Source organism: Cotesia glomerata, linkage group LG5 (assembly GCF_020080835.1).
Source record: "Cotesia glomerata isolate CgM1 linkage group LG5, MPM_Cglom_v2.3, whole genome shotgun sequence".
Classification (NCBI taxonomy): domain Eukaryota; kingdom Metazoa; phylum Arthropoda; class Insecta; order Hymenoptera; family Braconidae; genus Cotesia; species Cotesia glomerata.
The window spans coordinates 6,792,559-6,818,550 of record NC_058162.1 but is presented as its reverse complement, the minus strand read 5'-3'; the positions used below and the strand labels follow the sequence as shown (position 1 = coordinate 6,818,550).

Genomic DNA, 25,992 nt, shown 5'->3' with positions numbered 1-25,992 from the left:
TAGATGTGTATATACGCATGTAAAATTTTTTTTTAAGTCAATTCGAAGTTAATGTAAAAATTTACATTAAAAATAAATACAAATATAATATAAAGATAACTTGAAATGCAAATTTGATAAGTAAGATTTTTATTTATAAATATTTTAGTAATATTTCAAAGAAGCATGATCAAAAAGATTCTCATATTTGCTTAAGTAAAATTTTTTATATTTTATTGGATGAAAAAATTATGTGTTCATTCGTTTCATAAATTTATAAATATAAACATTATAACGACTTCAAAAGAAGTTTTACTTTTTATGTACAATAATATGACATGCAGCTTTATTAATTCTAAAAAATTGGGAGTGAATTCGGAGAGAATTTTCACTCACATCACTTGAAGTATCGGAGTGAAAAAAATCAAACATTCCGCGTACAAAGTAAATCTAGAGTTGTTCTTAATCTGAGTGATTACGGAGTGAATATGGATTTTCATCCGAAAAACACTCAAATAAATTTTATTAAATTTAGCTGAAATAAGTTTTATATAACAAATTGCTAACAAATACTTCAATCAATTTATTTCAAGTTTAAGCGTGTGAATGTTAATTATATTTTTCTTAAAATTTGACTTTTTAAAAAAATTGTACGAAATTTTCATAAAGATTATTTTATTTTTGAGACTTACTGATAAATCTTAATGCAAAAAAGTAAAAAATTATCAATTATTATCATTACTACGTTTGATTAAATAAAATGAATTAACTTAATTATACAAAAATTAACCGACATATGGTGAAGTTTATGATTTCTTATAAATTGTTGTAGAGAAAATTCAAAAATGCTACTTGCAGAAATTAGAAAAAATAGTATTTAATTTAATTTAAATATTAAAATTCATTTGTTAAAACAAATTGTATTAATTTTTAAATTTCTAATTATGCATTTTGTAATTTTTAAACGAATAAAACTTATTTTTTTAATTTTATGCAAAAAAAAAAACAATAAAGAATTCACTCAGGGCCGTTTGTTTTTATTAATAATAAAATAAAATCCTTCTTGAAATAAATTTCACTTCAAAAGGATTGAAACAATTAAAAATTATCCACTTTGTATTTAATTCGCAAACTTTTTACAATGCAATAATAATAATAAGAATATTTACGCACTTGTTTTAAATATAAACATATATGTCAAGCTTTAGAAGCGCCTCACTTAAATCTTTACACAGAAAAAAGGGTTCACTTGAGCCAAGAAAATATTTTTCTTCCTAATTATTTTTTTGGGCGAAAAAAAAAATATTTTTTTTGACATAAGAAATTTCACTTATTTCAACAAAATTAATTCTCTTGCTTTAAGAAATACGTATCTTGATCCAAGAAAATTTACAAGATACAAGGTCATTTCTTAATTATGTATCTAGGGATAGAGCATTTTTGAATGCACCCTAAGTACTTATCATCATAAATTGACTATTGGTGAGAATGATATGAAACCATGAAAAGGCCCAACTCCAGGTCAAGACTTTTCCAACGATACCAAATTTAATCATAAAAACCCATTTTATCATATAAATACACTGGCCACAAAATTTTGCTTATTCTCTTAAAAATATAGATAATTCGACTATCATTTTTGAGAAATAATAAAAATTTAATCATTAACATATGTATACATAAATATTATTAATTGTGTTTGAATAAAAAATGACAACGACCTCTTTTACAATATAAAAAAATTTTTTGATAACAGAATGTTTAGCAACATTAAATATTTTCTGATGTAACTTTATACAACCGTTTCTAGATTATTAAAATTACATACCAAAGTATATTTGACTATTTGTTTAGATGTTGAAATAGAATAACTAAATACCACGTGAATAGAATTTTTAATCATAAAATACGCACACGTACTAATTATTTCATTTACACTTACTCAAATAATTACTCTACGCAATTAAAAAAACCGTAAGGTTTATTTAAGACAAACTTTTGCCTGTTATCTAACAACTACAAGCAATATTTGACAATTATAAAATTAATGTTAGTGTGAATATGTCTAATCTAATATTAGAAATAAATCTAATATTCATTATTATAGTTATATGTATCTCAATGCTTTTTACTTTCTATGGTTTGCAGAATCGAACAATTATTTTATGTGACTTAATTTTTTTACCTAATTTTTTCAGTTAAAACTTTAATTTTTAGAATATTTATTTGTTTATTGTTTACATTTCACGAAATAAGAAATTCTTACTCATAACTAACAAGTTCAATTATTGTTTTAACATAAATTTCACTTTTTTTTTTTTTTTAAGTGAATTTCACATTTTTTTAATGTCATTATTACATTGAAAAACTGTAAAATTAACATTTTTAGATTGACAGTTTTCACAATGTGAAAATAACATTTTTAACTTTGTAAAATTGACATTTTTGGGTTGACAGCGGTAAATCTGTAAATTTGACAGTTTTTTCTGTAATTTTGACAGTCTTTTTTTCCGTGAAGTATTTATGATAATTTGAATTAAGAAAAAATTACTTCCACCAAGAATAGAATTTTAAGAAAAATTTTTACTTCAGCCAACACAACTTCGGTCTTCCTTCAGGCACCCAAAAATTTTCTTGAGCCAAGAATTTTGTTCTCCAGTCAAGAAATTTTTCTTTCTATGTAGATATTAAGCAAACAAATAAGACTGCACGTCCCCTATTGATGCTTAAAATAATACTTAAAAACAATAGTTTTCTTATCATAATAATAAAATAATTAAAAACAGTAAAAACTAGCTTTGCATTTATAATATAATAATATATTTTATATGTCAATTTATTTCCGCACTGTTTGACTATATTATGTATCATAAACACCCATTTATTTTGCAGTGTATAAAATGTATAAAGTTATAATATTCACGATAGATTTTTTTAAACGTTTTTTTTTTCTTTAATCTCTTATGATGCGAGAAACGTTCCACCCTCTATAAATAAATGATAAAGGGCGATATTCACCCTTAGGGGATATTATATGTATATATGTATATATAGACAAGGGGAAGGGTTTATATTACAGAATACTGGTATTATCAAATGTACTCTAATATATAACAATCAAAAAAGTTAAAAAAAAGTTAGCTTCTGACAAAAAATGTATTCGTTGTTATTATTATATTTCTCATCAGTAGAGATAAATATAAATATTCATATTTATTTACAAATATCCGTTCAAATAGAAAATATCGATGATGAACATAAATATTTACTCATTTCATTGTACACGGGAGCGAGATTTTTTTTATTTTACCTTCGGGTATTTGAAGCAATTAGTACAATTTTTTTTATTAAAATTGTCAGAGCATCTACATGATATATGATAAATAAATATTAGTCTTGTACGTCAAATAATAAAGAAAAAAAGTTCAAAATAGAGAAATAACATTAAAATTTTAATTATTTAACGAGTTAAAAATTTCTAATATTGAATCAATTTTCATATATAATTTTTTAAAAATTAGTTATTAATGTTCAGAGTTCAACTAAATTTATTTTCACATGTATAAGCTTTCCCCTCACGCAACGTGTAGCGAACCGTGGTAGTATATTGCGTGAAATACGTGTCTATCACGAAAAGTTTGCACATCAACGGTTACCGCGGGACAACGATAATTCATGTAAGGAAAAATAATGTTATTAACGTAAATTTATAATTGGAAGCTATTCATAATATAAGATAAGCTCTTGTTCTGTTCTTAATTCCATTAAATTATATAAAATTTATTTTAAGTAACAACCTGCAGTAACCATATAACTACCCAGAATAGTAAATTATGAATAACAAACTTTTGCTTATCGATTTCTCGATATTTTCAATAACAGTATACATAATTTGGATACTTGGAAAATAAATTTTTAAAATAATAATGATATAACTGATACATTTACCAATAATTAAAAATACGACAGAACAAACTTATAGAACCACAAAATTATCAAAAACTCCAAAAACTTGATATAAAAAATTAACTATTACAAAAAAAAAATATAATCGGAAAAAAGTACAAATTCATGTCATGACCTTTCTTATAATAGCAAATTTAAATGTAAAAATTTCTTTCAAAATAAAAATATGCCCGTTGCAAAATTTTACTTACTCTATTGATTATGTGAATTAATTGATATTAATATTTGACATACAACGAAATTGACATGTACAAAGCAAAATAAATAATACTTCATGTGTAACTGTTGTATATAGAAACTACGTTGGGAAAAATATTGAGTGAGTTATTTTGATTGAAAAAATTTATTATTAATAATGAATTTTAACAAATTTCGTGTACCTTGCATTGATTTGCAGAGTGTATTACAATTTAATGTTTATTGTGCTGAAGTTTAGATAAGTGAAGTTTAAATAAAGATATACTGCACTAAAAGAAATTTTCTTTCAAAATTACCGTTAAATTTACGGTAATTGTGGGACGGATAGCACGACCTAATGATTTGTCGGTAAGTGAGATAATTTTAAAATTTTTTTCAACAAATTTTACCGTAGTCTGTTGTAAATTTTATTAGGTTTTCGATCAATTTTATGATCCACCATAAAATAAATAAATTTTATCGTAATTTTTATTTCAAAAATGGTAATAAATGAAAGGGCCACATTATGTCCGACAATTGCAGTGAATTTAACGGTAATTTTTAAAGAAAATTTCTTTCCGTATGAAAAATAAAAATTTTATTGTATATGTCTGCATTTCTGTTATAATTTTAAAAATAAATAAATTTTATCTGGTGTAAAATTCAAATCAATTTATAACTATTTCAAAAGTTTATTATAATAAATTAACTATAGGTGAAAAACATATAAAACCTTGAAAAAGCACAAATTCCGATCAACACCTTTACAATGATACTAAATTTAATTAGAAAAAAAAAAAAAAAAAAAAAACGATTTAATTACATAAATATTTCGGAGACAAAATTTTCAGAGTTCTCTTAATTATACAAATTATTTTTTATTATTGTGATAAAACACTAATAAAATGTGACCAGAAACGTCAAATTATAAAATTGAAAAATGTCAAAATAAAGTTTAAAAAGTTTTTCACAGAAGTCAGGTGATCTATAGTTTGGATGTACGTGAAAAAAATTTTCAATATTGGTCGAACATTCCCATACATCCAAATATAACTTTTATAATGTGTACAAAAGAATGTTTAATATGAAATCGGTGAAGATAATAGGAAATACGAGTATCGCTGGTTTCGTTCGAGTGAAGAAAAATGCAATTCCCAAAGGCGGTCACGTGGAAATTGTATTATATAAATGAAAGATCACTTTTTGTGTCAAGAATTTATGAAATAAAAGGCTGGAGATGAGTGAAAAAAAAAATTAATAATGTATGAATTATTTATCAATTTTTAATTAAAATTTTAGCGACTTTGAAATTTAAGCTTGAATAAAAAACAAAATTAGTTATATGATTTATATATAATTTACCCCATCAAAAATTAAATTTCACATAATTACACATTTCACTTTTTTACTAAATTTTAATTAAGTAAATTAATGTTTTGTTTGTTGTTAATTATAATTATAGTTGTTTTCAATTATTAACAAATGAAATAATTTAACAATTTGTCGACTGTTGTCCAACATTCACTCGCGCTCGGGCTCGAGTTATATCGTTTACATTAAACAAAATAAGGTTGTAAAGTTTACGAAGGAAGTAGCGATAACGATGAGCCGGAAGTTTGTATTCGTTGTGTGTGTACAGAAGAAATAAAATTAATTAGTTTTGAGCGGAGAAGAATAAACTTAAACTTTTAGCCCGGGCGGAAAGTGGCAACTTTCGTCCCGCTGCGCTAAACAAAGTTGCCGCTTTCCGCCTTCGTCGAGCAAAATAGTATACACTCCACGGGAAGTAAAAGCCTCAGATCACATGAGTCAACTCGGCTTCGCCTTCGGCCGACAATTACATGTGATCTGAGACATTTCTTACTTTACTTCCCTAGGGTGTAATATACTTTTAATATAGTTAGTAAAGTATAAATTATTATCAATATTACATATTCAATATTAACATAATAAAAACAACTATCGCGTCAGTTTTTACATAGAAAAAAATTTTCTGTTAAATTCAAGAGACAAATTATCGGACTGTGTATTATAATAGGAGACTGTAAAAAAATTTTTTTTTTCGCGTCTATAGACATTATGAGAATATTTATCAACTACATTAATTTTCTTTGTTTAAGTAAATTTTGCTTGATTTAAAATAGTAAATTTTGCACGACTCATGATGCGAAGCATCAGAGAGTGCTTTACGATCGAAAAATTTTTTTCGCCTCATTTCGACAACTATTTTTATTATTATAGCCTTGTTAGTTCACGGAATCAAGATATTTTGCATACTATTATCAAAATAATTTAATGGAGATTAATTTCATAATAAAAATTTATTAAGTACAATAAAAACGAAAAAAAAAACATCAAAATAGTTTAAAAAATTATCCTGTCCGTCATGTATGAAATCCTGTAACTTACGAAAAAATCCATGGATTGAGTCAAATTTTTTTTTTTTTAATTCTTTGAAAGTATTGTAGGTCACCGTATGCGAATGGTTAGGTAACTCAGAGTCGTTTATTTGCAATTAATGAAATTAAAAAAAAAAAAACCAAAAGACTGCACTGAAAAAGAAATTAACTTGAATCAAGAGAAACATTTTTGAACCAAGAAAATAATTTTAAAGAGTTTCATTGTCTTGAATCAAGACGAAAAATTCTTGAATTAAATAAAATTTACTTACACCATTCTTAGTTTAAGAATTTTTCTACTCAAAACAAGAAGATGAAATTCTATAAAATTACTTACTTGATTCAAGTTTTTTTTTTTCTGTGTATATCTATAAATATTGTGTACATTTATTTCACTAGAAGAGCTTGCGCATTATCGTCTTATTTCAACTGTTTCATATTTTTTTTTCACATTCGCTTTTGCACGACTTATGATGCGGAGTATTACGATGGAAAATTTTATTTTATTATTTCATAATTAATTAAGCATTATGAGTCATGTACTTTTGGAATTTCCAAATTTTTTTAAATAATCTCAACACCAAAAAAATAATTCTTAAGTATAGAAAAAAAATTTCTTGGTTCAAGAAAATTTTTATAAAGATAAGAATTATTTTAGATAGAGTCGAATTTTTTTTTTTTTTGTCGAGAAAAGTTTTACTTGCACTAAAACTATTTTGATGTTACTTATCAATTTTTTTCGCTCAAATGAACCTGTTTTTTCTGTGTATCAGAAATTTTTATGAACATCTTGCGAATTCGTATTAAACAATCGCTATAGTCACTAGTCAATTGTCGTAAAAGCTTCATATCCACACAAATTACCTCCGGAAACAATAACCCGAGAAAGTGTCATAAATTACAAATTATATGGGGATTCACAGAGTGTTTCTAAATGGTATATGCTCTGTATGTATAATAGCATAGGATACAGTTATTCTAGTGAGAGAATTGTCGAGTGTAACGAATTACACATTGCCATCCAACATCCAACATCCAACATACAGTCCAAACCATATTATATTTAGAGCGAAGCTTGTATAACATAAAAATTATAAAATAATTTATTATTTATTCTGGAATGAAATTCTTGCACAAAAATAATTTTATGACTGAAAAATTTATGTAAAATAAATTTTAATTAAACTAAAAAAAAAATTTTTTACCAACAACATTAATTTATTAGATTATTCGACGAGTTAAAAGACAAATTTTACTGAGTTATCATTTTTTGTTTTATTAAAAAAAAAAAATACGCTCTACCAGAGGGAATTAGTGGACATATGAAATAAAGGTTTTGCATATGTTACATTTATGTTTATCCAAACTTTGTAGAAAAATTATAAAAATTACAAAAGTAGGTAATCTCTGGGCACCCACTATACGTTTAACTATGTAATGACATGACTATTCCAACATTTACGTTTCTCAAGTGGTTGTATAAAATAAAAGGAATAATCAGTGTGCTTGAAATAGTTAGAATATAATCCTGTCTTTCAGGTAAATTCTTAAACTTATTACGAGAAATTTAGTCCACTACAGAAAAAAAAACTTTTTAAATAATGGGAAATATTCTTGATTTTTAGCGAAGAAATTCGAAATCCATATAAAGATATAAAAAAACATCATGAATCCGAGTATTTTTGGTTGTATAGACTTGAAATAAGTCGGTTACATTTTGAATCAATATTACTGCCTAACTTAATTTGAGAGAACGAAATTCTTTAGTGAAATTTATCATATTTTGTTTGAAAATAATTAAGTGGTTGATTGAATTTCAAAAATTCTTGAATTAAGAAGTTTTTCTCTTTATTCAAGAGTTTTATTTTCTTGATCTGTAGATCTCATAAATACACAGAAAAAAAAACTTACTTGAATCAAGTAAATAATTTTGAAGAACTTTATCTTCTTGATTTGAGTAGAAAAATTCTTTATCTAAGAAATTTTTCTTAATTTAAGTAAATTTTACTTAATTCAAGAATTTTTCTCTTGATTTAATGTAATTTTTTTATCTGTGTATATACAATAAACAAATTTTTTGAATTTATTATAACTGATTATCTCGAAAGAAAAGTTAAATTTTAAAGAGAATTTTTTTTTTAATCAAGTAGTTTTTTTCAGTATAGATTATTTGAAGCCGAAAAAATTTTTTTTTCCAATTGAATGTAAATGTTATCATCAAAAATTAATTTCACACATAAAAAACTTAATTGTTAATTATTAATTGTTAAGAAACTTCTACTGATTTTGAAAAACACGATGAAATTGTAAACTAATAAAGGTATAATGGTAAAATTATCTCTGGTCGTTCTGTTCTACTTAAGTGTCATTAAATTTATCAGTATACTATTATAATGATTGAAATAAGTTTTTTTTGTTCGATAGTTATACGGTACCAAACCTACATATAATTTTTTATAAAATTCATTTCGATTAAAAAATTTATACGAATCGACATATTGTAAAAAATTTGACAAAAATGTCGAGTATAATGATATTGTTATTTGTAATTTTTGGTTTAAGTCATGCTAATGTGTTACATGGTATCGACCGATGTATTACTCATTTGGATTTCGTAAGTATAATATTTTTATATTAATAAATATTTTAAAACTTTAGAAAATATGTATTTAAAAAATATAAGACCTAATACATGCATCAAAAATAAAAATTATTATTTTTTTATTTGTGTACAGTTTATTTTTTCTCAAAAATATTGACTAATAAATCATTTTTATAATTATTTTTCTAATTACTTATAATTTTTTTTCATTATTTTCTAAATCTTAATTTTTTTTCAGTGTGATGTTACGTTTGATAACCAATGTTGTAGTGGATACGAATGCAGACCAATTATCAATGAAACTAAATCTCTCACAATATGTTTAAAGAAAGGTATTTTCTATTCTCATGAAAAAGTTAACTTGACTTGGAAAAAAAAAATCTTGAATGTAGAACATTATTGAGAAGATATTAATTACTTTGAATCAAGACAAAAAAGTCTTAACCTAAGAAATTTTTCTTGGTTCTAGAAATTTTTCTAATTAAAGAGTATTTATAATGATATTTAATTTACTTAAAGTTTCAGCATATCTTGGAGAGGAATGTATAGACAACCAAGATTGCTTGGAACCCGACTACGCATATTGCAGTAGAAACAAAACATGCCAATGTAAAAATGGTTACACTCGATCCTATGAGATACTGTGTTCGTCGCTGTATTTGGGCGCACATTGCTCTATAGACATCCATTGCAAAGTTGATAATTCTGCATGTATTAATTTCGAATGTAAATGCGCTGAAGGCTTCCAACCGTTGTCTAACAATCAATGTATTTCCAGTAAGTACATTGACTTGTTTCTTTTATAATAAAATCTTATACTTAAGCATAAAAATATACCCGTAATAAAGTTTTGATTATTCTCTTAATTATTTGATGATAAATTGATTATCACCTAAAAAAATATCAAGCCGTGCAAAGACATTGATTCGGATTACGATCTTCCGATGGTATCAAATTTCACAATAGAAACCCATTTTATAATAAGGATATGCCAGTCAAGAAATTTTCCTTAGTCTTTTAATTAATTATATGAATTAATAATTTTTGCACTCCAGCGCGAAGCATTTGAAATTGTGCTTTATTTTCATTTTGTCAAGGGAGAGCAATTTTCTTAGCGCAATTCCATCTTCACTGAGAGAAAGAAAAATTATTGCCAAGAGAAAGATTTCTACTTGGTTCAAGAATTTATTGAAATGAACTATTAAAATTAATTAATTTTTTTAACAAAAAAATATTAATATCTTTATTATGAAATATTTTTCTTCCTTATGATGCGCGAAGAGATTTTGTAGAAATTTAATGTTTTAAGTCAAGCATAAAAATTTTTGAACTAAGTAAATTTTATTTAAATCAAGAGAAACTTCTAACATTTCTGCTTGCATTAAAACAATAAAATTTTTCAAAATTAGTTTCTGGGTTTAAAATTTTCTCTTGAATCGAGATTGATTTTTTTTATCAGTGCATATGCTGACAAGAGCTATTCGCTATATGTTGATTTAAACAAATGAGTCATTAATTCAGATAACCGGATTGTTATTTTGACGAAATGTTATTTTAGGTTCCGTTGAGTGGTCATTTTACCAAAATATTTCTCTTTCCTTGTATAGATAAATATTCTCAATAATTTTTAATAATATAATATGTTTATGTGTCAAGAAAATTTTCTTAATAGTATTTTTTTTCTCAGTGTATTAATGCATGTAATTTTATTGTTTTTAAAGAGTTTTTAAAAAAATCTTGCGAGCACGACGAAGATTACGGGAATCCGATGCATGTAAAATGTTCGGAAATAGACTGGATGAGTTAAATACACTGTTTTAACAAATAACTCAACGTGTCACTCATTATTGGGCTGGTTCTGCGAAGATGATAACCAGTGTGCAGTTAAAGATTCTGTTTGTGTGAATAATGTTTGCCAATGTGGACATGATAATATACCTTTATCTAACGACAGATGTGGACCTTGTGAGTGCTATAAATTTTTAGCCTACACAATAAAATATATAATTTTTAAAAACTTTATCATTTCAGACCCTCTTGGAAAAGCATGCCGTCTGAATAAAGATTGCGAAAATTTAGTGTTCCATTCGAGATGTTCTAAGGAATATTTGTGTACTTATGAATCGTGCAAGGGAATGTATTAAATATCATTATGTACGGAAAAATTAATATTTTTATTTTGAACTTATATGTTTTTTGAACTTATTGATGTTTTTTCAAAATTTTATTAAATGTAACGCAGTGAAAAATTTTGAAAATATTTGTCTAAAATAAAAGAAGTACCTTAACAAAAAATTTTTTTGTATGATAACTTATGCTTGTATTTTTCAATATTAGGATTAAGGAAAGGATAAAGAAATGAAGGATAAAGTACATATTATATTAAGGCACTGATATGAAAAAAAAGGAATGATTTGAGGGTGAGAGCGTGCCCCGAGGGTGGTTCGAGATAATACTTTAGGCCGTTTAAATTTCATAAACCAGATACTAAGTTCAGAGCTGTTTTAGATAGTTATATATAACGATCAAAGGTCGTCGGTCTTATCTTTACTTACTCAAGTAATATAAAGGAAGGTCAAACTTTACGACGTGCGAAGAATGATACCCTAACTATCGAACGGGTGCACAAACATGCTTACACTGGATATTTGCAATTTTTATTGGAAATTATTTTGTAGAAAAATTTATCAAAACGTTTGCTAATTGTTGTTATTATTATTATGATTATTGGAAATATGCACTTGTGAATATTGTATTTATTTGGGAATTAATATCGTAACCTTTTAATTATTTCATTACCTCTCATCCATTGGCACGAATTAATTGATACGCAATTATAAATAATTGATTGCAATTAGAGGTGATGTATTTTACAGATCAAGTATTATTTTTATGTATTTATTATTATTATTTTTTAAATAAATTAATGAATTGAAAAAAAAAATTTTTTTAATACTCTTAAATTATTTGACTCAAAAAAAATTTTTTTGACAAAAATTTCACTAGAAAATAAAATTAGTAAAAATTCAAAAATTTTTTGACAAAATTGTCATTTAAAATTAAATAAATAACTAAAATTTTAACAATTTTTTAATAAAAAAAATTTTTTTCCTAAAATTTCACTTTTATAAAAAATTAATATCCACTTAGTTCATCACTAAAAATTTCTATGAAAGGAAAAACTTTTTCATGCAGTAAAAGAAAAAAATGTTCCGCGTTAAAAGGAAAGTAATATACTGAAAGACAAGATATTAATTCAAACACTATGTGGTTAGTATGAAGCACGCGGTTCGGAGAAACGGTTGAGACTGCGTGACGAGAGCGATGAGAGTGTTTTCCAACCCCCGACTCACTGCTCTACCTGAAAGCAAAGCAGCAGCAGTAGCACCAGGGGATCTCGACTATTACTGTACTATATACTACCACATAACAACCCTCCGCGTCTGCTATATATAAAATCGCACACTTCTGCAGGGTATTCCATCTCGCCTGCGTTCTCGAAGCGGCAATTAATGCCATGAAAATCCGCGCGTGCCAACTTACTCGCGCATGTCCATTATTTCGAATAATATCTGTCTTTTTTCGATAATTATTTCTGTCATCTTTGTAAGGTGAAAATATAATTGTTTAATAAATTATTCTTCTTTTGTTCAATATATGATCGATTACCAATACTGTTATTATATTTATATTGTTTTATAAAAACAAAAGACCATTCTTTCTCTGTCAATAAAGTGAATACATCTTGTGGAGTATGGAAATATTAAAAAGACTCGAGAAAAAGATTTCTGGTGAGACACTATAGTATACAGAAAATCTCAAGGGAGGAAATTCCTTAAGACGGCTTATTAGAATTAGTCTTTTTTCATGAGTGTTGTTATAGATGATAAAATAATGATGTGATATTATTGTCAGAATTTCTCAAAAATAAACCGATCTTATTGAAATTTTATCGACTTCTTCAACATAACATATCTTGTACTTGAATAAAAGATTTTTTTTTCATCACAAGTAATTTTACAAGGCAGTGATGCAAATCTTACTAAAAAAATGGGGCTTTTTGTTCACAACTCAGCCAAAAATTCAAATTTCTATTTTTTTTCCTTCGTCCAAACATAAACTATACATTAGGGTGGCCCAAAAAACTGACTATTTTTTTTTAGTCTCGAGTGAAAAAATGTTAGTTTTTTATGTTTTAAGAGCCCTCTCCAAAGGACAGCTTAAAAAAAAATTTTTAAGAGGTCACTCCAAATTTTTTTAAATTTCAAAAATCATCAAAAATCGAATTTTTTTTTTTTTAATTTTTTTTCTTGTTACGGTATAATTTTATAGACTAAAGAAAAATAAGTTTCTGAAAGTTTCAGTTCAAAATTTAAATTTTGAAAGGTCGCTCATAAATTATTTTTTCTATATTGCACGGAGAAAAAAGTGTTGCTATTATCACGATACAGTATAGTGATGATCACGATCCACGTATGACTATACTTTAGATGCGCATATGTCCAATCTAGTGGATCGTAATTATCACGATCCACATGGATTCGGATATCGAATGTCTATATTACTACGGTTTATAGATGATTATTAGTTGTTTTTGATTAAATGTTAATTATATGTTATTGCAGATGATTTTTTTTTTTAGTTTTTTCGTATATTATTGTTATAAACATAAATACGAATTCCTTGTATAGCTTGATTAGTTAAAAATTTTTGTGTAGTTTATATTACAGTCAAGAATTAGGTTAGGTTTAAAAATGTTTAAATAATGCCTGACAGCAGTTGGAATTTATTTTATATGACTTTTTTTTTTGATTTTTAAAAATATTAGCCTAGAAATTTGTATTATTGATATATTCATTAAAAATACGCAATTATTTTTATCATAAGAAAAATATTTTTTAATGGAATTTTTACTTCTTTATTACTCCATGTACTTTATAAAAAAAATAACATATTTTTGCGTAAAGTAGTATAGGATCAAATTATTTATGCTAAAAAGACCTTTTACGAAAACACAAATGTTATTTATTTAATACAATATATAATGTTCATTGTTTTTCTTTATCAACGCAGTAGAATTATATACAATAACAACGGACACAGCATTAAAAATTAACACAGTTAACATAGGAAGATTTGTTTCTTTACTAGACCTTCAAAAAACGATACGAGTTTTTCAAGATTCTGGATCGCTATAATAGCAATACTTTTTTCTCCGTGTGTGCTTGATTTTTAGTTTATCTCATAGTGTATTTTTATCGATTATTGTACTAATCAAAAAAAAAAAAAATGCATAGAATTTTAATTTGAATAGTAAAAGGTCGCTCGAAAAAATCTAAACTAATGCACTAATAAATTGAAAAAAATTATGAGCAACCTTTCAAAATTAAAATTTTGAACTGAAATTTTCAGAAACTTATTTTTTCTTAGTCTATAAAATTATACCATAACGAGAAAAAAAATTAAAAAAAAAAAGTTTGATTTTTGACGATTTTTGAAATTTTAAAAAATTTGGAGTGATCTCTTAAAAATGTTTTTTTAAGCTGTCTTTTGGAGAGGGTTCTTAAAACATCAAAAACTAAAATTTTTTCACTCAAGAATAAAAAAAAAATAGTCGGTTTTTTTGGGCCACCCTACTATACCTACTATACACATATGGACTAAAAGATAAGATTTAGTTTTTTACTTACATACAAATCCATCATGAAATCTTGACAACGTCAAGAAAACTTTCTTTTGAAGGTTCCAGGGGAATGAAATCCCAATTGGTGAATTCTCAAAGTTTTTAAATAAAAATTTTACAAATTACCTGTCGAGTATGTATTTTTCATATGCTAAATAGTTTGATTAAAACGTTTCGTTCAATACAATAGAAAAAAGATTGATAAAAATATGTTTTTTTTTAACCTTCGAAACCCATCTATAAATTTCTCGACAAGTTTCTGTTAATAAGGGTTGATATTTGCAGTATAAAAAATAAAAAAAAAGAATTTCAATTTTTTTTTTAGCGGGAAGTTAAAAACTTTGGAGAAAGAAATTTCCTGCGAAACAATTAATAAAAGTTAAAAAATTTTTAAAATGCACCGTTTATATATTGAGAGAATTTATGAACCGTTAATCTGCGCTATATTGGTTCTCAAAAAACATAAATTGAACTTTTTTCCAATCGAGCTAAAAAAACTAGTTAATAAAAATAATAGTGCACTGAAAAATTTAAAAATACAACTCTGTATTTTTTTATATGCGCGAAAAATTTAGCAACGCTTTTATTAATAAAATATTATTTGTAAATGTTTTATCAAAGGGTACTTACTAGTACGAGAACATATGACTTTATAATGAGGAATAACAGTATGTAACACGTGTAACGTGTAGAGTAAATTAAGAGCTTTGAAGTTGTAGTTTTAAACAAAGAACAAAACGGAATAACTGTGCGGTAATTATGAAGTAGCACACAAAGAGACATACGATATACTTTTGGAAATTATGCTTGTTTCTATGTTAAAGTATATACTAATTATAATCATTAATTATAGTCGACGTTTAACATTCTCAGAACAACGAAATATTTTTGTCATCCAAGTTCCTAATTTACAAATTCATCAACAAAGAGATATTTGTTTATTTTTTTTTTTTTCTTAATTTACAGTGAATAATAATTAGTTAATTAAAAAGAAATATTATTGATTCATTATAAAGAACTAATTGTCTTGACTTAACAAAACAATGTTAATTATTTTTTCATTGAAATTGAATCCCCAATGTTTAAAATTTATAAAAAGTCAAAATGTTTAGTGGCTGTTTTAATTAATAAAAATTAAAAACTAAGGACTTTTTTCATTTTATTTTTTAGATTAATTTTTTCGATTAAATTAATAAATTTCTTGAATCAATTTGAATTAAATATCTCGAAGCAAAAAATAAATTTTGAAAAAATTTTTTTTCTTAAATCAAGTAATTTTTTTATTCAGTACCAGATTTTGTATTCTAATGAATTATCAACTCAGAAATTTAAAGTCTACTTGTACTTTGAACAAAGATAGAGATGGAAAATTTGAAGAAGCACGAGAAAGGTACTTTATCTGACATATATTTAATTACATTCGCACAAGTTTCGCTTTGACAAACGACTGAATATATGTCAAAGATATTATATTCTCTATAACTTCACGAGAGTTAGTAATGTTGTAGTTTGGAAAATTACATTCTGTACAATGGTGTTCAAATGACATTTAATTAATGACCTCGTACCAAAATTGGCTGTCGCCATCAAAGTTTCGATTTTTTGATGAAATTTTCACATCACTGTAATCATTTACTCATCATGCATATTATTAACTACCCATCGATTAACCCAACATATAAAATTAAAACTTAAGTCTTATCAGTTATGACTTTTTCGCTCTAGTCTACTCAGTACATACTATTTTTTCCTGCAAAATATAAGCACTTATGACATAAGTCATAATCATCAAAGTAATAACATGTAGCATAACGGCAGTATCGCGTGTGGATTGTTCACTACAATTAGAATATATATTTTAGAACATATACATATTAAATATTAAACACGTTTCTTATTTCTAATTCTCTTTAAAACTCAACTTTCTTAGCGTATTTCTTGTTCATACCAACTTTTATGCACCGAGCTCCATCCATCACATACTCACACACATATGGATATATGTAACATATAACATATCAGTCGATTGTACACGGAAAGAAAACTGAAGGAGTTTTTACTATTTTACTATTGTAATTTTTACTAAATAAAATAGTAACGGTGGACTATACTTCTAGACTAGCAAGAGTCTTAAAAAGTCGAATACTATAGAGCAAATTATACAATATGTGTTTGTGAACTTTACAATTCAACTATTGTAAAAATTCACAGTTGGTTTTTTTTAAAAGAAATATTAGGGAGGGAGAGAGATAGAAGGTTGGACTAATTGGTACCTGAACAGTAATCGAAAAAAGAAGCCGACTTTTTCGTGCTATCTGGGAATCGAACCCAGAACTCTGTGTTGGGAGCCAGAGACTCTCCCTCTACGCTATCCGATGTAAACTAAAACCCACATCCTCTAACATTTACATAAGCTCGGAGTCTAGCGCTGTGCACGGCCATCACTCACACTAATTAAGAAACATTCCAATTCGACTATTGTAAAATTTGCTAAAGCTCTATTGGATAGATACAGAGGCAGCACTGGAAATTTTCATCTCTTACTTTTTACAATAGTAATATCGTATTTTTTCATGAATAAATAGTATTTTTTCTTCTAAAATATTTGAAAATTAATAGTAATAAAAGTATAGTCCAGCTTTACAATAGTATCGTAAATTTTCCCAGAAATTTTTTTCCGTATACTCAATGATAACTTTTAATAACTTTAAGCTAACTTCCAAAGTTGCTGCTACTTGTTACTTAGAGAACATAAATCGAACAATACAGCGCATATCTGTAGAAATGAGTGCAAAGTGTAATCCACATGAAAGACCTACACAACATATGTAGTTCGATAATAAACGGACCCTGGAGCCCGGAACTGAGTTTATTAGCTGAAACCCTCTGCTCTATATATTGCATATTGCATTAGGAAAGTTATCGAGTCTGTGATTCATCCGAACGTCAAACAACCCTTTTACGCTCGAATTAATCCATTAACACCACATTGGCGCTCAAGTTGACAATAGAGATCCATCTATACATTCAAGATTCATCTAGTTTATCTTGTGATTGTTTAAAATTGAATTTTTTTGCACGAGGTTATTCGATGGATTTCGATTAGGTTATGTAATATTCAACCCTCAATACAACTAGATTCCGAACGGTGTGGTTGATGTTTTGATTGACCAAAATTCAATTTTTTATCATATTTCGAAGTTTATTTTTTTTTGCACTGATAAAAAATTTAAGTCGACTGAGAGAAAAAAATTTTTTCAAGAAATTGATGATCTTAGATAAAGTAGAAAAATTTTTCACTCAAGTAAAATTCACTTTTTGTTATACTCGCTCCAAAAGTTCAACTTTTGAGCGCTGGGTGGCATCCGAAAAGATACTCATTTCTAGAGACTCTACCATGCCGCCTTTTTTCCGCGGCCTAGGCCGCAAAGTTTACTTCCCCCTTTTTTTCCGTACTGTCCTTGTGCAATCGGATGAACTTTAGAATGAAATAAATCAAATTCTAGTATACCGACCGATGATTTTGAGTAAATTTTAAACTTAGTTACTATTGAGTGGCGCTAATTATTTCTCTGCTGGCAGTTTATTACGAAGCGGACCTAATGTTAATAAAATAACAACCACGCCGTAATTCAATATTAATAAAAAGACAATTAAAATAAAATTAAGTTTTTTTGCCCTTGTGAAACTTCATAAAATTTGAATACGTTATTATTTGCCTCCTATCCCTCAAAAGTTAAACTTATGGAGCAATAATAACAAAAAATATTGTATGTCATTTGGCCACTAAGTGGTGATTTTGACAACGACGATTTTACGATATTCACTTTAAAGTTTGTGACGCGAATGTACGAAAACGAGCGAAAATTTCCGTTAAAATTACGCCCGTTTTCGTACATTCCCACCACGAACCTTAAGCTCATATCGCAACATCGTCGTTGTCAGAAAATCGTCACTTTGCAGCCATATGACATAAATTACTATTAATTAAGAGACATTTCTTGGCTCCAAAATTTTCTAGCTATACTCAAATTAACTTTTTTATCAGTGTGAGAAACTAGATATTTTATACTCAATCCCATTTATTTGATAGAAATTTAAAAAAAGTTTTCTTTTCAGATATTTAGATGGAATTTGCAAAGAATTATGTAACGTGATAACTTTATGCGAGCTCACAACTGTTGAGTTATCGAAAATTTTCACTTTTCATTAAATATTGAAGCTTTGAATTTCATTTTTATATAATTAAAAATAAGTAGAATTGAGTAGAACTTAAGTATTTATTTGATAGAAATTTCAACAGTTTTTTTTATTCGTAGAGTTTTGGCAACGAGAGGACTTTTAACGACTTGGTTGCCTAAAATTTCAACTTTTATTTAATATTGAAGCTTCAATTCCATTTTTCCTAAAGAATATCGAAAATATGACGATGCTGATAGCTCATTAGTTCTTCAAAATTCCGAGCATAAAAAAAAAGTTTACCGGGAATATTTACGAATATATAAACGACAAATATATTTAATAAAATTAAATGCCTCCCAATAAAATAAAAAAATTTTGGAGAAGGGAGTCTTATTTGTAAATATAATTTATAATTCATAATTCTAGGATATGTACATGGGATTGAATAAGATAAAGCGGCTAAGGATTAATGTATGGCGCCATACCAAAAGATAAGAGGAAAATGTTCAAAGCATGAATGCATAATAGTGAAAAGAGATTTCAATTCAGAATATAAACTAAATACATATAAATAATAATGTACGTGCAAAGAGAAATCATAGAAATACGAATATTTCACTCCATATATATAATATGTATAATGTATTATGCGATATATGCTTTGACTCTCTCGTCCTGTTCTACTAATTAACTAGAGAAATATCCAGAAAAATTTCATTCAAGTATATAGGCACTCGCGATGTATTTAATCAACGTCCGTTTAATTAAGTCGTACGCAGAGGCATTCCGATCGACTTAACCAGTACAATCTAGCAAATTAATTCACTTGATGGTTTAATATAAACGCATTCATTTATAAAGACTGTTGAAGAAATTAACTTGACCAGAAAAAAAAAAATATTTTTAAGAATTTGATCATTTTGAATCAAGCAAAAAAATTTTTTAACTAACATTCAAAATTTAAGAATTCAATTATTTAAAATAAAAAGTTATTGATTTTAATCAAGTTATTGATTAAGAAAGTACCATGTTTAGATTTTTTAGCTTTTTTTCACAGAAAAAATGAACGTGTGGCAAAAAAAATTTTGGGAAGACTAAAGTTATTTTTGAGTAAAAACAAATTTTTTTGGGTCAAGAAAATTTGACTTTATTCAAGAAATATTTAATCTTCCTTAATATTTTCTTAACACAAGAAAATTTACCCTCGACTCAATAATTTTTTTTCTGTGTAAGCGCTCAAAAATTAACTACAGTTTAAACTCTGCACGCAGAAAAAAATTTTGTTAAAATAACTTAAGATATGTTCTAGTAACAAATGCATTTGTTAACATAGGGATAACAAATTATATGTTAAAATAACAAAATTTAGATTATAGCAAGTTATTAATATGTTATAACAACAAAACAATTTGGTTACTATAGCAAAATCTTTAAGTAGATTCGACCAAATAATTCAGTTAGTATAACAAATTTTTTTGTTGAAACAGCAAAATTATTCTATTAAAATAACAAATAAATTTACATTAAATGTTACATTAAATTTTATAAGAATCCATGATTTAAGAATATGCTATAATCAGTGATATCTGATTTGGAAAATATTTTAGCAACAAATTAGTTTTGTTATTGCAATAAAATGATTTCGTTAGGACAACAAATTGATTTGGTAATTTAACAGACTGGTTTGTTAGTACAACTTGAAACATTTTGTTAATGCGATTAATGGATTTGTTACTATAACTAAACTCATTTGTTACCAGAACATATTTTTTAGTTATCCCGTCTTTTGTTATTTCAACAAAATCATTTTTATGCGTGTGTACAGCGAAATTGAAGAGACATCAGTATTTCTATACATTATAGAGAGTTTTCGTTAAACGAGTGGTTTTTATTCTGACAAAATCAAGTTATAAAATTGTAATCCGTTATTTTTATTTTTACTTTAGAAGTATTTTTAATTACATTTTTAGTTCTATATTATTTATATTTTGGGATATAGTGGGATCATTTTTGTTGAATAAAAAAATATTTTTCATAGAATCATTTACATCGTCTTATTTCTCCTCATTTTTCTTCACTAAATCACACAAATTTTTCTGTCGTCGCTTTTATGATCAGCTCTAGGCTTAAATTTAAATCTTTAAATTTAGATTTTTTATTATTCAAAGAATTTTCTTTAATCTCAACCTGTAGAAATTTTTCTTTGTTTTTTTAAATAATAGATATAGCTGAAAATTTTATTATGGGTGCGAAATATTGACGACTCTGTATATAAGTATATACTAGACATAAGTATTATGTTTTATAGTGTTTTAGTGTAGGATTGCCAATGCAAACAATCTTAAGCAATTATAAATTATGGGTTGTTTTTCGTGTAATTAGTAAATTTTCGAGAGGATTAACAGTTTTTCAAGATTTTCCTCTAGAAACAGAAATTTATTCATCAGTTTTATGAAAAAAATGAATAAAAAATGTAGGTATTATTTTAATGGAAGATTTTCATTCGAAATAATGATGATTGAATCTCGGGTCTTATTATCTTGGAGGAAAGATATATAAAGAAAAAAATATTATAAAAAAGGTGAAAAGAAGCCTGCTAGCCACTAGTCCACTTGCTACTGTCAGACTCAACTTGATTTATTACCCATCGCGCCCTTTTTGCTTTTGTACCTCTATTTTTCTTTCGAAGATCTCAACATGTCTCTTTCTTCTCTATCCTCCACACGACCATACCTTATATTGTCAATCCTAAGGAAAGATGTATTAAAACTTGAGGAATCGATTTTCGTTCGATGTTCGATGCTCGATGCGGTATTGAAAAAATGTAATTAACGTTCAGATATCTTCTTTAGAGATTGCTCTTTTATTAATTTTTTTCCACTGATGGAAAAATTTAATTGATTTAAAAAAATTTTTTTAAAGCAAAGATACATAAAATTTATTTATAATATTACGAAATATTTTTTTATTAAATTGGTCGAAAATTTCATAAATGCATTGCTCACATTTTTGTATTATGATAAAAATGACCAAAAATTTCAATGTAAATGACGAATATTTGTTATACGAGGGTTGCGAAAAAAAATCCGACTATGTTTATTTTCCGAGTCTACAGTGAAAATATTTTCGTTATAAATATTTAAAAATCTCTCTGTAAAAATCAAATCAATAAAAACTTTATTAGGGGTCGCTCCAGTTTTTTTAAATTTATAAAATCGTCAGAAATTGAATTTTCTTTTAATTTTGTCTATCGGAATTCTATTTTTTTATAGGTTAAAAATTATGTGCACTCTGAAAATTTCAAGCTGAAAATTTTGTTTATAGAAGTCGCTCAAACTTTAAACGATTTTTTTCAGATGCCGGATAAATATTTGTTGGTTAAAGTACAATAGTGATAATTGTTTTGTCTGACTTTTATAAGTGTGTCAACTTGATAAATAATTTTGAGTTCGTTGATATTAATATTAAAAAGTCGCTTGAAAGAGTTGTAAGCACTTAACTTTTAAAAGTATAAAAATTTAAAACGACCCCTATAAATTTTTCATCAAGCTTAAAATATGATAAACTACCATATTTTAATAGAATACATAAAAAATAAAAATAGTCCTATTTTTTGCGCCACCCTAATGTTTATTTATTACAGAGTTTTGAATAATGAATTACTCTGCATTAGTATTTTTACTAATTATTAAATTAAATTGTTCAGTGGATCATTCTGTTTCATTAATTATTAAATTCATTTTTTTAATAAAAAATAAATGCATTAACTCACTAAAAATTAATGCATTTGCTCATAAAAATAAATTTTGTAATGTAATTATATTTTTATTAAACATTAACTTTAATTTGTTCGTATTAAACATTAACTTTAATTTGTTCGTATTAAACATTAACTTTAATTTGTTCGTATTAAACATTAACTTTAATTTGTTCGTTTTCCATTAAAAATTTCATTATCTTGATCTATTATTGATGGAAAATATATAAAAGCAAATAAAATAATAAAATGTACTCACCGTGAATCCGATCCCAACTGTAGCAGCGAAATTCCCCGAGAAACTTCCAGTGTCGAATTGAACTAGCAGCGATGTTTTTCCTACACCACTATCCCCGAGAAGTATGGTCTGGAAATGAAGAATATTTTTAAATGAACTCAAATTTGAATCTGATTAATTATCTGAGTAACTGAAAACTGAACATACGACCAGTGATAATAGACAGTAGATAGAATGAAACAAAGAAAACCTCATACGGCAGGTGCGCTCTGTTTGTAAAAACAACAAATTTATAGACGTACATAGTGAAAAACAAACATAAAATAGTACATAAGAGTTTTAGTGTTCGGACGAAAGAAATAAAAACAAAAAGAACGAGATCTCATTTTCTCGGGGTTTAAATTACCCAATCAGTCTTAAAGAATAAGTACTGTCGATTGCCCCGATACAGATGAATTGACGGTATTCGTACCCGTCAAGGTTAGAGTAGGTTAAAGCTCAATCTACTTTACCAGTTAATAGTACGGCTCACTGCTCACTAGAGACTCAACACTAAGAGTAAACTAAAGTTTTTCTTCTATTCCTTGATTAAGAGTTTTGTTTGCTAAGTTTGTTTACGTTTCAAAATTAACTGTAAATCGATGGTTCTAAAACGACAATAGATAAATGAAAATTTAGTGGGAAGTTTGTGGAATTCATCGTCTTTTAGTTCTCATTTCGAGGGACGTGCGGGAGCAGCGAAAAGACCGTTGACTTCCGGTTTTATCGTCGCGCGACGCGTAATATGTAATGCCAACGAGGTCACTAACCGCGTACCAGGAAGTCGCAAACTCTGTATTCTATGGAAATATGTGATATATGACATTTTTATCTTGTATATATCATTCAAAATCGTACTTTGTGGCAGTTTGGTCGCGAGACGATCTTTTATCGGTAATTTTTTTTATTTTATTAAAAAAAAGCAGTATAAGGTACCCATGGGTAATCAAGCTCTAGTGAAGAAATATTTGTAATAATAAAAAAAAAAAAAAATTAGAAAAACGGTAGACCCTGAAGGCCATCCGTGCAACTCCCCGCTCATTTCATACCTAGGTGCTTAAAATTGCACTAATGATGTTTTTGAGCTCTCCGAGCTCAAAAATACCATTTCTGTGTTATTTAGAGCTCTCTGAGTTTAAAGAGATAACTTTTTTATGCTTTTGAGCTCTCCGAGCTCAAAAATCTGATAGAAATTTGATGAAACACAATTTTTCAAATTTTCAAACCGCAATAACTTTTGAATGAATGAACCGATTTTTACACGGTTGGCGGCGATAGACGTGGTTTTTTTTATGTTGAGAGCTAATTAATTTTTGGAATTGATCAGTAGAGGCGTTTAAAAGTTATTCCAAAAAATGTCGGAGTTATGTTGAAAAAACACTTGTTTCCAAATATTTCGTCGAGGATATCTCTCGAACCAATCAACCGATTTTCACGTTCTTGACGGCGATCAACGCAATTTTTTGAGCTCCAAAAATTATTCTGTCATCAAAAACGATCCGATAATAAATGTCGAATATATGTCAAAAAAACAATTTTCTCGATTTTCTTTCGTTCACGATATCTCTCGAACGAATTAACCGATTTTGACCGAATTACCGGCGATCCATGTGGTTTTTCAAGCTTAAGGGCGGATAAGTTTTTAAAGTTGATCGATAAAGCCGTTTAAAAGTTGTTCCAAAAAAACCACTTAAAAAAAAAATTTTTTTCTTATTTTTTTGAGATTTTTCAAAATTTCTCAAATTCTATCGGTCCGAATCGGTTCAAATTCACAGGAAAATCAAGTTTGAGGGAACTCTTTAGAACGCCGTTTGGTTGGTTCCGATCGGTTCAGTCATTCAAAAGTTATAAGCGAGTCACATAGTCACACACACACAACCTTCTCCTGACCCAGCAATCAGCCAAGTCGTGAAGAAAAAGGATTTGAAGAAAAGCCCTCCGCAAGGAGCGGCAGTACGAAGCGACGAACAGGAAAAAGCGTCGGTTTGGCAAAAAGTTCAGTCCAAGAAAGAGCTAAAGCGACAGAAGAAAGAGGTGCTCTCAAAACAGATGACAAAGGAGCCCCGATCTGAACCCAAGCGAAAGAAACCGCGGAAAGGGATCAGACCGGATGCCCTCATCATCCGGCTGACAGAGAAAGCAAAGTACGCTGAGATCCTGCGCCGAATAAAACAGGACGTCCCTGATGATCAGGTCCGCAGTACGGTAGAGAAGATCCATAAGACCAATGCTGGAGATATGCTGATAACTCTTTCGAGGAAGAACACCGACAAAGGCCAAACATTGAGAAAGACCATTGCAGACATACTGAAAGAAGACGCAAGAGTAACCTGCAAAGGACCACAGGAGGTAATTGAGATCCGAGACGTCGATGATGACACAACGAAGGACGACATCCAGGGTGCACTACAAAAGGAAGCTGGAGATGGCTGTGAGATACCACTAGAGGCAATCAAGATCCGTAAGGCCTATAGAGGTACTCAAATTGCCACAGTAATTCTACCAGCAGTAACAGCACAGAAACTACTGGATGGAAGTAGCAAAATCCGGATTGGTTGGGTTCATTGCCGAATAAGGGCAACGAAGAGACCTATTCAATGCTTTAAATTCTGGCATTTCGGACATCATGGATCCCAGTGCAGAAGCAAGGTGGACCGGTCGAAGCTTTGCATCAGGTACGGACAAGAAGGGCACAAGATTGCTGATTGTAAAAATCCAGCCAAATGTGCATTATATGCTGAGATTGAAAGTGCAGAGAATGTTGCCCACCATGCCGGTACTTATAAGTGCCCGTTATTTCAGGAGGCACTCCAGAAGTTGACGAACAAACAAACATGAGGATACTGCAGCTCAATCTCAACCATTGTGAGGCAGCGCATGACCTGCTCATGCAATCCGTGCGAGAACTAGAGCTTGACTTGGTACTGATAGCAGAGCCATATAAACACCTGAGTACCCAACCCTGGGAAT

At 27.7% G+C, this 25,992-nt stretch overlaps 1 protein-coding gene across 4 annotated transcripts in view; it reads right to left on the bottom strand.

Annotated features, from left to right (window-relative positions):
* Window positions 1–25,992, bottom strand: part of LOC123266211 (ras-related protein Rab-37) — a 134,783-nt gene that overhangs the window by 11,863 nt on the left and 96,928 nt on the right. For 2 of the 4 annotated variants that reach the window (XM_044730305.1, XM_044730304.1), the window contains exon 3: window positions 23,005–23,112. In XM_044730305.1, coding sequence (XP_044586240.1) covers window positions 23,005–23,112 — 108 coding nt within the window. Of the gene's footprint in view, window positions 1–11,922; window positions 12,059–23,004; window positions 23,113–25,992 lie in introns of those variants that run through there. The other 2 variants (XM_044730300.1, XM_044730301.1) reach the window with 2 other exon arrangements.